This window comes from Nymphaea colorata, chromosome 5 (genome assembly GCF_008831285.2).
Source record: "Nymphaea colorata isolate Beijing-Zhang1983 chromosome 5, ASM883128v2, whole genome shotgun sequence".
In the NCBI taxonomy this organism is placed as follows: domain Eukaryota; kingdom Viridiplantae; phylum Streptophyta; class Magnoliopsida; order Nymphaeales; family Nymphaeaceae; genus Nymphaea; species Nymphaea colorata.
The window spans coordinates 2,117,920-2,131,156 of record NC_045142.1 but is presented as its reverse complement, the minus strand read 5'-3'; the positions used below and the strand labels follow the sequence as shown (position 1 = coordinate 2,131,156).

The 13,237-nt window shown below is 37.5% G+C and overlaps 1 protein-coding gene across 2 annotated transcripts; it reads left to right on the top strand.

Moving 5' to 3' along the window:
- Positions 1–5,971: 5,971 nt before the first annotated feature.
- Positions 5,972–12,408, top strand: LOC116254669 (serine/threonine-protein kinase ATG1c-like). Of its 2 annotated transcripts, none has more exons than XM_031630203.2 (13): positions 5,972–6,448; positions 7,333–7,450; positions 7,572–7,630; positions 7,753–7,817; positions 8,302–8,395; positions 8,533–8,613; positions 8,706–8,814; positions 9,433–9,505; positions 9,595–9,953; positions 10,059–10,411; positions 10,673–10,964; positions 11,069–11,139; positions 11,937–12,408. In XM_031630203.2, exons 1-13 carry the CDS (start codon positions 6,212–6,214, stop codon positions 12,171–12,173), a joined length of 2,148 nt encoding a protein of 715 aa, XP_031486063.1. In that variant the 5' UTR covers positions 5,972–6,211; the 3' UTR covers positions 12,174–12,408. The 2 variants fall into 2 exon arrangements, with proteins under 2 accessions (XP_031486063.1, XP_031486062.1); XM_031630202.2 differs by having other exon boundaries at positions 7,333–7,492.
- The last annotated feature ends 829 nt before the right edge of the window (positions 12,409–13,237 follow it).

Here is a 13,237-nt window from a genome sequence, read left to right as displayed (position 1 = left end):
AAAAAAAAAACTCTAGGAACACAAGAAAGGAAAATGATGAACTTTATAAAATCTCATTAACATCGATTTGCTTAGACTGTTCATCTTTAATTAACATATACGTTTTTCTGCATTTTCAAAATTTTGCCTGCTACTGTAAGCTGCAGTTTTTGCCACCGATTATGTGCTTGACAAAATTTATTTTTTCTTTAAAGGTCTTGCTGGGATCTAATTCTTCCCAATTCAAAAGTGATTCTATTAGGTTCTTCAAGAACATTGCTATAACAAAAAAAAATGAGAATAAAATTAATGAGAGGAAAGTAATCTCGTTCTTGAAATGATGCAAATACTAACTAATGCGAGAAATGATGTGATACCGACTAATGCAAGCCTAGGGTTTAGGGCTGGATCGGCTGTGTAGGGGTTTGATTTTCTTGGGTTTGAACTAAGACTGATCGCCTACGAGCCATTGGTCTGACTAGTTACCATGATCTGTTGAAGTAGATTCATAAAACACTCACAAAATGTTCCACTTGCCAAATTAGTAACACTCTATGTAAATGATTCATGAATCTGCCTCAAAATTAAAGTAGATTGATGGGCACGTGAATAAGTGTTATATAAATCTACTTCAACTTTTAGACATATCTATGAAACACTAACACGCCAAACGCCCTTAAAAAACATATGTTTTGGGCACTTTGTCTCAACCCCAAACAGAAGTTCAAACATGAGACTTGCGACAAAAGATCCATGTGAGAATGGAGGTCCTACAGTGTCTCAGTCCCTCAAATGACACCCTTCAGAATGCATTCATTGGTTAGACCTTGTGACAAAGAATGCAGGTGGTTTGGTATTGCCCGTACCCTTCAACTTGGAAGTTTCCTAAAATTCTACGTGTTTGTAGGCTCTGGAGCTCAATTATTTATTGGCTGTCGAAATGTAGAATATGTAGATAACAACCACAACAAACACGGCATCATGAAGAAGGGTGAGCGGAAAAGGCAATCGCAGGTAGGCGTTGAGTCTGTTGATCCCATCATAAACCACCTTCCCCCAGATAACCGTTAAATATAACATCCAAAGGAAAACTTGATCCTGTCGTTGAGGATGACATCGGTGGCAAGTAGGTGTCGTTGAGAATGACATCTGTGGCCAGAAACGCATGTAGGTTTACGTCTTCAATCATATATATATATATATATATATAGAGAGAGAGAGAGAGAGAGAGAGTTTTGAAGGATTTTTGGCGAGTCCACTTTATTGGAAATGAGTATAAATTTGGTGTATCTCCAATCATTGCATAGTGTATAAGAGAGAGAGAAAGAGCAAGAGAGCTTCGGATGTTGGGTGTCCATTTTCTTGAAAAATAAATAGGATAATTTTGGGACACACATAGATAACTGAAGTTCCATGATATATCTTCGTGTTTGTGTTTTGCTGGATTAGACACGGTCAAACCGAGAGAGAGATACCTGTGTTTGCTAGAAACTTGGACTTATAATCGTAGGGCCATTGTCAACCGTGTTTACTTCTTCAACCCACATGGTTCTTTGGTATAAAACCTCCTTTTACATAGGCCGTTCTTCGAAGAAAAAACTCTTTCATTTGACTTATGCGAAGAGTGATGCTCATGAAAATCAAACCATGACTACTGGATTCTTCCCACTACTACCTTTGGGGTCCGATAAAACACTTTCAAAAGTGTTCCATGAATATATCTCAATTTAACTGTCAAACCTCCTTTTAAATCTAAGAGTGTTTGTCACGTGGCATATCCTAATAACCCCACAATGATGAACACGAGATCAAGAAAAATATGATGTGAGCATCGATTATGTTCCATTCTATAATGCCCACGTTGTTCCTTAGCCAATCAATCTGACTTAGCATTACAATTATCATTTTGTGACAAAGAAATAACAATGTGACATCAGGCTCCTTAATGGGCCCTCCAAATTTTATGAACTAAATTTATATCAAGTCCCTTGAACTCCAAATTTTATGAAATAAATAAATAAATAAATAAATAAAATATATTATATCGAATATGTTCCATTCTATAATGCCCACGTTGTTCATTTTTTAAGTAGCCAATCAATCTGACTTAGCATTACAATTATCATTTTGTGACAAAGAAATATCAATGTGACATCAGGCTCCTTAATGGGCCCTCCAAATTTTATGAAGTAAATAAATAAATAAATAAATAAATAAATATATATATATATATATATATATATATATATATATATATATATATATATATATATATATATATATATAATCGAATATGTTCCATTCTATAATGCCCACGTTGTTCATTTTTTAAGTAGCCAATCAATCTGACTTAGCATTACAATTATCAAATATCAATGTGACATCAGGCTCCTTAATGAGCACTCCAAATTTTATGAACTAAATTTATATCGAGTCCCTTGAACTCCAAATTTTATGATGATATATATATATATATATATATATATATATATATATATATATATATATATATATATATATATATATAGATCCTTCATTTAAAAAATAAATAATGCACTAAAATCAACAAAAACTTGTAAAATATTAAAAAAATAATTTAAGACCAATATCAATGAATCCAGTAGGTTTATAGTTTGTTTCAATTCCAATCGGCTGATTTAACCCGGTTTATATAGAGGTGGTCGGTTTGTCGACATCGAAGCATTTTTCACGTTGCACACACTTCTCTTTCTTGTTGACTTCTTCGGCACCAGACCAAATTTAAAAGTTCGCAGTTTGGTGCACTTGTGTGTACAGCCCAACGACTGGACCTTTGATTGTGCAATCTAACGATCACGATGGCATTGGATGGACCAGGCAGGTTTCTAGAATTATCATTTACTGACCTACTCATGATGGTTGGTGTGATTAGCATTTTTTTTGTCTTGGTGTCATTTAAAGCCATGCAGCCGCTAGGGCCCTGTTTGGGAAGGTTCTTAAAAGATCTCGTTTGGTTTGTGATCTATTTCGCGTTTGTAAAGTTTGGCGTGCGAAACTTCTTCATTTGTGTATACTGCTTGATCTTCCTGTGTGTTTCAGTACGTTCATCTTCCTGATCAACCTGGTGAATCGTCAAAAACAGCTGTGAATTAGGGTTTAGAGAAATATATTTTTCTTTGCTTTTATTGTTTTTAGTGTTATATATACATAATATATTTTTGTATATATCAAATCATTAGCTTAGCCGATTCAGTTTCTGCAACACTACTCTAAATACATTGAAAGTTGATAGAGCTACAAATATGGTACAGCCAAAAATCACAAAGCCTCCTTCGTGTTAGCAGATGCAGATGCAGGTGCAGGTCTCGATTAGGATTTAGGCATTGCCACATTCCATGTGATCGGATTATTTATATAATCAAAGTCGTGGGATAGTAGGTGGAATCTAAACTCAAGTGGCAAAGCCAGAATTTTTTAGTCATAGGGCACTTGTTGTTACAGGCTGACTTTTTCAAACCTATTTAGTCTGTGCGTTGCTGGATGTTTTCCAAGCGTTAAGTCAATCTTAATGTAGCGAAGCATTCATCATTTTTCTGGAGCCGCGGACTAGACAAGGAGTGTTAGACACTCGGCACACCATCACCCAAACAATCTTGAAAAAGTCAACACGTCTGGTGACATAAATTTGGTGCGGTAACTGCATATAAATTTTTGAGTCAATGTTGAGACATTATAATGCAATTTCTAATGAGCTGGTGTAGGCAGTGGCCCACCCCAGCTAACAAGTAGCCTCGCTACTGTCTCCAGTTCGAGTATCAAGAGCATCAATCTCTTATATTGTTAAAAAGGAGCGGCTAATGGGGCACATAATTCTGAAGCATTAAAAGCAGACTTGAGGTTTGGAGAAATGAAAAGAAAGATAGAAAGCTTCGAATCTCTTGGATGAAATACTATTCTACTCACCTCTTAGGGAGAGCAGAAGTTGAAAGATATTGTTAAGATTGTACGGGCTTCAAATCGGCTTTACATAATACTCAAATTTGGATCTTGATTAGATTTGGACTTGGATTCGAACAACAAACCATGTATAAATTCCAGATCAAGCTATTGTTGCTGCGACCAGCTGGTCCGCTATAAGCTTGATCCCATTAAGCTCTATCAATTTGACTTGGACCTAACCAAGATGGCTCCATTAACTGGATCCATCCCCATGAACCTACTTTAGCAGCATACCTTTTTTTCGGGTCCTTGAACTGGTTTGAACCCGATATAAAAAACGTTAAATGGGTACAAGAAAAGCTGATCGAAGTACTATTTATAATGCATGGATCGGGTTTGATCTGGAGTTTCAGTTTAGCTTACTTGAGCATACAGCTGCATATGAACCGGACACAGTACGGGATTTCCTCATTTCTTTTGGATCCAAATCTCATCTTAGTGCATTTAGTTAATTAATTATCCATCTGCAATCCCATTTTTGGTATATTTGAGCTAAATAATACTCAAATTATGTAGTAGAATTTGGGATTCGGTTCTTGGTTCTTAAGATAACCCCAAGTCCGATTCTTGCCTGGATTGGACTCAACCGCTTCAAAGATCCGACTCCACCAACTCAATCTTTTCTGACCTTCCCAAGAAATGAGAGACACGATAACTATTGTTCCGGTACCAAATCCAACCTAATCTTGTCTTACCTAACTGAAATTCCGGTTCGGGACTAAATTTGAACTAACATCAAATCCGAGATACTCTATTCTTACACGCAAACTGCTCAGATTCCTATTACCAGCCTCCGATTTGGACTCGTACAAGATAACGTACCTTGGTCAAATTCATAAGTAATCGGGTCGGATTTTCTCTGCCAGACCCGAATATGCGAGGATTTGAATTTGGATCAGTATTTGGGCAAATCCCGCTCCATAGGCATCCTAAGTCCAAGACAAACTAGATCCTGACCATTGGTTTCTAAAATTCGATGGCTGAGATGGTGCTGGTTTGCCTGGAAATTTTGAATTTCTCTTTTTTTTTTTCAGGAACAGAGAAAAATCTCTGACCCGATTGTTTCTCCTCTGCACTCTGCTGTCGGCTTCTTGCTTTCCCCAGCAAATTAACAATTTAAAAATAAAATTATTTAAATATTTCAGACAAATAATAATTTACATCAACACCACCAAACAATTAGTTATTTACAAAAAGGTGCTCGCAAGGTAGGTTATCATTATTTATAAGCATTTTTATTTGAGTCAAAAAATTTTAATGATTTGAATGATCATAAATTTAATTATGATAAAGATGTAATTAAATCATAATCCATCTCTAGGAAATTCAGTCAATTGATTAATTAGTTTGATTTTGCCCATAATAAGCAATGGGTGATTGACTCAATCAGAAGCTGATCTGCCCGATTTTGACTTTACTCTGTAAATGTAATCCAATTGTTGATAAGATTATAAATATAAAATAGTAATTTATTATAAGAGAGATTAGATATGGGACAACTTAGAAACTTCTTGTTTTTATTTTTCTCCTTACTAAATATTCATGCAAGAACATTCAGTAGGAAAAAAAAAAAAAAAACTCAATTGTCTATGTTGTTTCAAGATTGATTTGTTACGTATACAGCACATATTTATTACAATTTTTAGAAAATTTTAGACAACAAAAAGAATTATGTCCTTTTTCATTAATTCTAAAACTTAGCATATGATATAACTTTATTTTTGGTATTTTGTTGAAAAATAAATTAGCTTGCCTCATCTAATTCTTTACGAGGAACATGAAATTATTTACTAATAATTACGAATTAGAGGAGATGTGTGGGAGAATTGAAATATAATGGTTCTCAATTATATGAGCAAATAAATCGAGAGAACTCAAGATTGTGAAATCAATACGTGCACCTTCAAGTGTGATGTACGTTTATGAATAAGTGTGAAATAAGCTATTTTTCGTTGTAAAATTTCGTTAAAAGAAGTAAAAAATTGAATAAACAAATGAAGCAAAGCTCGTTTCAGCAGCATCATTGCCTTCTCCGTTCCTCCTCCTCCGTTTTCTTGAAATCCCACATTTGTCCGTTTGGATTCCTTCTGCTAAAATCTTCCCCTGAAATCCCGACCTTGTCTTCTTCTTCTTCGCCCCTCTCGTTCTCTCTCCCCTTCTTCTCCTGCTTCTGCTCCTCCTCCTTCTTCTGCTTCTTCTTCTTCTTTTCTGCATTTAGGGGGACAAGGTTAGGGATCTCTGGGGGAAGGGGAGGATGGGGAGCAACAGGGGGAGGGTCATCGGCGATTACAAAGTGTGCGAGCAGGTGGGTTCTGGGTCTTTCTCGGTTGTATGGCGAGCAACGCATAGGAGTACTGGCTCGGTGTTCGCCATCAAGGAGATCCAGATGCAGAGGCTTACGAAGAAGCTACAGGAGAGCCTCCTCTCCGAGATAGTTATCCTCCGCAAGATAAACCATCCTAATATCATCCGGCTCCACGACATCATTGAGGTGAATTTCGATGTTTCTCCTCCTCTTCTTTCGGTGGTCTCTGTATTTTTCTTTCTTTATTTTCCTATTGAGAGTTCATGTTTGGTGACAAATTGTGGCTCTTCGGGCTTTCGGAATTAGGGTAGCTTTTTGCTTCTTGGTGGTTCGAACTGGGGAAGGAGGGTCTCCCTTGTTCGTGTTGGAACTTTAGATTTGGTGTATCTGTGATATTATGAGCGGTTTGCTCAGAGATACACTGAATTTCATTTCTGAAAAAAAAAATGAAAATGGCGGATTGGGCTGGATATAGTTAAGTGTATGCTGAACTTTAGATTGTTATGTATCTTAGGCAGTTAGGCTTGTTCTCTTTACTGTTTAGAGTAATCTCGATTGAAGCCGTTTATGTGTGTGTTACTTTGTTGAAGCTAGATCAAACATGCGGATTTTTGCTTTACCAATCGATTTTAAATTTAGTTAACTAAAATTGTTTAAGCACTTGGATATTTTTATTATAATTTTTTGGGTTTTGTGGAGTGCATGTAGCTCCAAATTAAAAAGAGAACAGCTTTTAACATTATTTTATTTGTTGTACGCTGAAAGTTTGTCCATGTGGCAATCTGTTAGTACGAAACAAGTTGGATGCTTTTGGAAGTTGTTGAAGAATATCTTGAAGAGGAAAGAAAGAATGAGAACTTTTTGCTTATGCTGAACTTGTTCGTCAAGTATTTTTCAGTTTGCCTGTTTCTTCGTTCTATGTGAATCCGTATATTTTTGCTTTGGATATTCTCATATTTTCCTATGGTTACGTGCAATGGGCGAGAGTCCGTTTTTTGGATGACTAAGTAGACATCAATACCATGAAAGCATGCATTGCATTGATGGGAGTTTTTTTCTTTCTGCTAAAGACCCCAGGAAAAATACACCTAGTACTGGAATACTGCCGAGGGGGTGACCTTTCAATGTATATACACAATCATGGAAAAGTCCCAGAGGCAACAGCAAAGCACTTCATGCATCAACTTGGTATGTTTAGCCTGGTAAATGAGGAAGTCAAAATATTAGCTGGTATCGTTTTGTCTGTTATCTTGTGGTTACAATCATCATCAAGTTGGATCCTATTTGACACGTCATATTTCCTCTACAGCATCAGGGTTGAGCATTCTCCGTGAACACAATATCATTCATCGTGATCTGAAGCCCCAGGTTGGCCATGATGTCTAATTATGTACTGACTCTTGGAGTAGTTAATCATGCTTTACATTATGAAGATATTTTCCAAGTATAGGATGGTAGGTGATTTTTTGTTTTCAAATCATTTGTTGCAGAATCTGCTCCTCTCTTCTAATGACAATCATGCTGTTCTGAAGATAGCTGATTTTGGATTTGCCAGGTAAGGAGCATGATAGTTCCAGTATGACTTTTTTTTCTTTGCTCGATCAATTAAGAATTGTCAATAAACGTCACCAGAATTTTAAAGTAGTCATTTGCTTTTTTTTAGTGACACTCAAGTGATAGTTTTTGGCTGTTCCGGCAATGATTCTGTTATTCTGATGGAAGTATTCTTCCTTATATGCAGGATTTGTGCTCTATCACTGTTATTTAATTATCATGTTTGAGAAAAAGGCAGAAAGCTACTATTTGTCCTAAGCTAACCATTTAGGATTTTATTGCTGAATGGTTTCTACCTATTCTTGTTCATTTTGTTTAATATGGATTATTCTCTAAATGCAATGTATTCTTCCAGAGCAATTGTTTCTATTTTTTCATCTCAAAGAGTGCTACGATCTGTTGCTGCTATTATTATGGATAAAAAAGTACATTCTGCCAGTTATATCTGTCCTTAATTATGAACCTGTTGAGATAAAATGTGGCAGGCCTTTACAACCTCGAGATCTGGCTGAGACGTTATGCGGTTCCCCCCTGTACATGGCTCCAGAAATAATGCAACTACTCAAGTATGATGCAAAGGTGCTAGTGCTTGCCTCTTGCCAGTGACAGTATGTATGCTGTCTTCTAGAGTCTATTCTTATGCGTCTGATTTGCTCTTTAGGTAATCTTATCTCTGTCTGCTCTCTTAGTTAATCTTTTTATTATATGTCTTGCAGGCAGACCTTTGGAGTGTTGGTGCTATTCTGTTTCAACTTGTAACAGGAAAGACCCCCTTTTCTGGGAACAACCAGGAACAGGTATGAGTATTCATTCCATGTAATACAGAAATACAACTGAAAATTCATTCATGACAACTGGTAAATGTGTTGTGATTTCCTATTTGATGCAGTTGCGGCAAAATATAATTAAGTCAAATGGCTTACGGTTCCCCCCAGATTCTAGGAACTTGAGTGCTGCTTGTGTTGATTTATGCCAAAAATTGCTTCGCTGTAACCCAGGTACTGCGATGTCCAATAATAAGTCTCTTTTTAAGTCTTACTCAAAACATGGTTGTAGAAGTATATTTCTTCCTGTTGCATATTGCTACTTTCTAATTGGTCCATCTTTGCAAGAATTATGATATATTCAAGCAGATGGTTCAAGCTGAGAATGCATACAACTAGATATGTAATAGGGCTGGGTGCACATTTTTCTTATTTGGTTCTAGCTATTATTGCACTTTTGACATGTGTTACTGAGTAGTAATTTTGTGATTTCTGATCTGAGTAAAAGACATGTGTGCTAATATTTATTTCATAAACATGTCCAGTGATTGTGCTGCCTGTTTTGTAAAAGGATATATGGTATAAGCCCATAATTCCTGTTTCCTTGCACTTTTGTATGGTAGGTATTATCAAATTGGTTAATATTAAGCTGGAAGTCTCTCATGCCTTTTCCATGTTTCTATCTGAATGACTTTGTGTCATGGTGATTGTATTTATTTTCACTTTTAGCTTCCAACATTTGTAAGAAAACTGTTGCTCGCTTTTTTATTTTTTCTTTTTTAGTTGTAAGAATGGTTTTTGTCTTCAATTTGTAGTGTGATCCTAATCAAGACCACACCTTTTTATCATCAGTTGAGCGATTAACATTTGAGGAGTTTTTTAACCACCAATTTATCTCTGAGCGCCTTTCAGAAGGGTCCTTGAGGTAAAAAAAAGAAAAAAAGAAAAATTGTCATTGTTGATCATTGTGCTGGGTGTTGCCCTATTCTGAATGCATGTATTTCTGCTTTACAGGACATCTGGAGTAAGAGATGAGTCTGGAAGCAGTCCCGGAAGGCTTACTGATGAGAGCTCACAAGAGGATTGTTTGCCTTTCCATTTGGATGATGAATCTAGTGGACCTGATGCAAGTCCATCCTTCCAGTCAAAAAGGACATATACAGAGCCAACCCCTTTTGCATTTCCCCTGGATGCCAGAATTGAGAACAGATCTGATGCTAATGCTTCTATTGCCAGGGATATCTGTTCTAGAAACAGGAAACCTGTGTTTGGGACTGATTGTACCAATTCTAAACTTAATTGCCTGAGGCCTACTTCAGACGTGACTTATGGAGAGTCTCCGGTAGTAACAGAAACTCTGCCATCTTCAAGAGGTGCCTAACTGACCGTATCATCCAACCTTAATTTTCTACTCGCTTGAACCCATATTCTGTCTTTCTATTTTTTTCTATTCAAGCCCATCTTCTGCTATTTTGCAGTAATGGATTCACAGGAAATTGTTGAGGACTATGTGATTGTACCTGGTCCACCTGTTGAAGTTTCTTCTTCAGCAGGGAGTGTATGCCAGGCAGCTAACTTACCCAGCAGATCTGATGGTTCACAAGGAAAGTCTATGAAGGATGCCACATTAAGTTCACCAATGCCAATAGCTGGCGTGATGATGGGGAACATGTATGGAAGTCTTGGAAGTAACAGTTCTGCACCATCTGGGACCTCACTAGGGTCAGTAGATATTGGAGATGTTTCGGAGCAGCCATCTACTGATTGTGTAACACGGATTAGATCACTGCAGCAATGTGCATCTGCTATCAGTGAGATAGTGACTGAGAAGGCAAGATATCTTGTTTAGGAAATTGCCTTCATAAGTGAATCATATTTATATCCTTTTGGCATTTCTGTACAAGTTGAACATGGTTATTGAGTGGGATGCATCAATAGGTTCCAAGATGATTGGGACAGATGCAAGAATCAGTTGAACTTTGTTTCTTTTTTCCTTTCTTGTGTGTGTGTTTTTGGACCTCTACTACATTAATTCTGCTTCATTGCACTAGATCGGCTAGTATTTACCTAATTTTGTGAATTTCGTGCTCAGATAGAATGTGGCAAGTGCTTGGAGGCTTTTTCTGTTCAGTTGGTAATTCTTGCAATTTGGAAGCAAGCTGTAAACATCTGCCATGCACAAGCTGCTTCAGCAAGTGAACCTAATCTATCGCAAGAAACTGTAGGAAGAAGAGGCCACATAACATCACATTACATAGACATCCTTGATGCCCCCCGTACCACTGCGCTAGAAGGTCAAGTTGCTTGCTCCACGATTGAAAAAGATTTTCTTCTTGAAGTTGGGCGAGCAGAAGAACTAGCTCGTGAACTTGGGCCAGTTGATGGTACGTTGGTCAATATTTGTGGCTCCAGCTTATTGAAGAGTGTGTAGTGTTGAAATGTGTTCTTCGTTGCACAATTATTCCTGACCAATAAAATTTTAATGCAGGGGGCACGGAGATGCCTGATGCAGTGGAGATCATTTTCCAATTTGCCCTTGCATTGGGACGTTATGGTGGTGTATGTATTAAACTTCTAAATATTTTCTCATGTCAAAACTGCAAGTAGACTCTGGTTATTTCTGGGCCATGGTAGCCCCACGCATTCCTTGCCTCTCTGCTTTAAGAAGCATACTGTTTGAATGGACACGTACGTATAAGCTGCTGTATGTGATGCCATAACTTATAGGATGACCTAGCCAGATGGGGCCTTAATATCCTATAATTGGGTCCATTACCATTTGCATTCTTGGTTTCACTGCAATTATTTTGGCTTCACTTCACTGCAAGGATATAGTTTACCTTTGATACTTTATACTCGTCTATTAGGAAATTCTTTCCTCAGCATGTCTGAGGCAGTCTGGAGCTCCAAAGTAAGATTGCTTGAACAAACTTTGTTTCCAAGTACCAGGATTTGATTTTTGAGTAACCTTTCCCAAGTGGTCTTATCCAAATAAAAGAGATTATCCCTGTGTTGTTCATCTGTATATTTTGGTTATTCATGGCTATCATTGTCATACAGATTTTTTCATATGGTTTGATCTGGCAATTCTCATTCAACCAGGGGATATAGGTGACCCTAAATCTGATTAACCAAAACTGTGCTGGTTGGTCAGCCTATTGTTTTTCAATTTCAGAAGCCTTTTGCTGTTTTTTCTGTGGAAGCAACTGATATTTCTTTTGACTGATGTTCGGATGTATTTTTACATCTCTGATAAAAGTTCGAAGCCATATACTGCTCTTTCTTCTGTAAGAAAAATCTTCCTAATTTTCTTCCTTTGGGCAAAAGAGACCTGATTGTGATGGTCCATTTTACAGGTCGAGGAGTTGATGGGTAACATGGAGAGTGCTGCAAGCCTCTATGCAAAGGCAGTTCGCCTGTTTTTCTTTCTTCTGGTGGAAGCACCATCCCTCATTCTAAACCCCCCACTCTCCCTTACAAATGCAGATCGCATGCGGCTGCGTAATTACATTGACATTTTGAACAATCGGAAAGGTCAATCCAGATCCATGAGAATGGCTCTTCTCAACTGTGGGGAGCAAACTAGCCTCTGATTGAGATCTTAGCCCTGTTGGTACTTTCTTTTGTAAATTTGCATTATTTGTACAGTTGATTTTTTCCATCTTCCTTTTTTTTGTCCTGAGAAAGTGAGCAGGAGAAAACGCAAATGTATTCCCTGAATTAAATGAAGATGATGTAAGGTGTGAATTTCTTGCTTAATCAGTTATTGTATAAACATTTGTTTCAAGTGCAAACCAAATTGCGTTCACTTGTTGAACTTGGTTTTCATTTTTTCATTTTCTATCTGTTGGATCCTTCTAGGAGCTTATCTTCGACGTGGCATTCCCAGCCAATGCTATTTATGCTGGGCCTCCTAATTGCGAATATGTGGTGAGGGGACAGAGAGAGGCAATCATTGTCAGGTGGCAAAAAAGATGAGGGCATCCTTGCCTTGGTTCTTTCCCTCTTTATCCGTGATGAAGTTTCTTTCTTGCGGGTCAAAATTCTTCCATCAATTGCCCCTGATTTGATTGAATGAAAACGTTTCCCTTTTTAATTGTGCAAGGGCAAACTGTCCCTTGCCGGCAACGTCTTTTAGCCGACTCAGGTTGGCAAGCCTTGAGGGGCATCAGAGAATATACGAAGTTTAGATTTTGCAATATGGTCGACGATAATTTTATTGGCTTTGAATTTTTAACATATCGTAGATATTTTTCTCGCCTTAGCATCTAATTCACATTCCTTATTGCCGTTCTGAATCTATGTTTACACATCCCACTTAGCGGATCGATGCTTACAAATTGTATTTTCATATTTTCTTTTATTTTTTTCCCCATTAAACTGGTTTAGAACAGGTGCCAGGGACTGACAGAAAAGAGGAAATAAAAGAAAATCTACCGAACATCACGCACACGGGTCTTTCTTGACTGAAGCCAGTCTCCGAATCTCCCAGCCAGTCTGAAATCTCGTCTTGAAGCAACGAGTTCCATAAACCAGCTATATACTTTACGCAAGTATAAGAGACAGCAGGTGAGTTTATCGGTTCAGAGGTTGTCTACGAGTAGGTTGCAAGTAGGGAAGCCTTTCCTCTTCTTTCTTATTGACGACGGCTTGATGC

Coding starts and splice junctions, on each gene's coding strand:
- LOC116254669 (XM_031630202.2), top strand. CDS start 6,212: ATGGGGAGCAACAGGGGGAGGGTCATCGGCGATTACAAAGTGTGCGAG. Junction 7,493..7,571: donor GGAAGTCAAAATATTAGCTG/GTATCGTTTTGT, acceptor TTTCCTCTACAG/CATCAGGGTTGAGCATTCTC. Junction 9,506..9,594: donor CTTTCAGAAGGGTCCTTGAG/GTAAAAAAAAGA, acceptor TCTGCTTTACAG/GACATCTGGAGTAAGAGATG.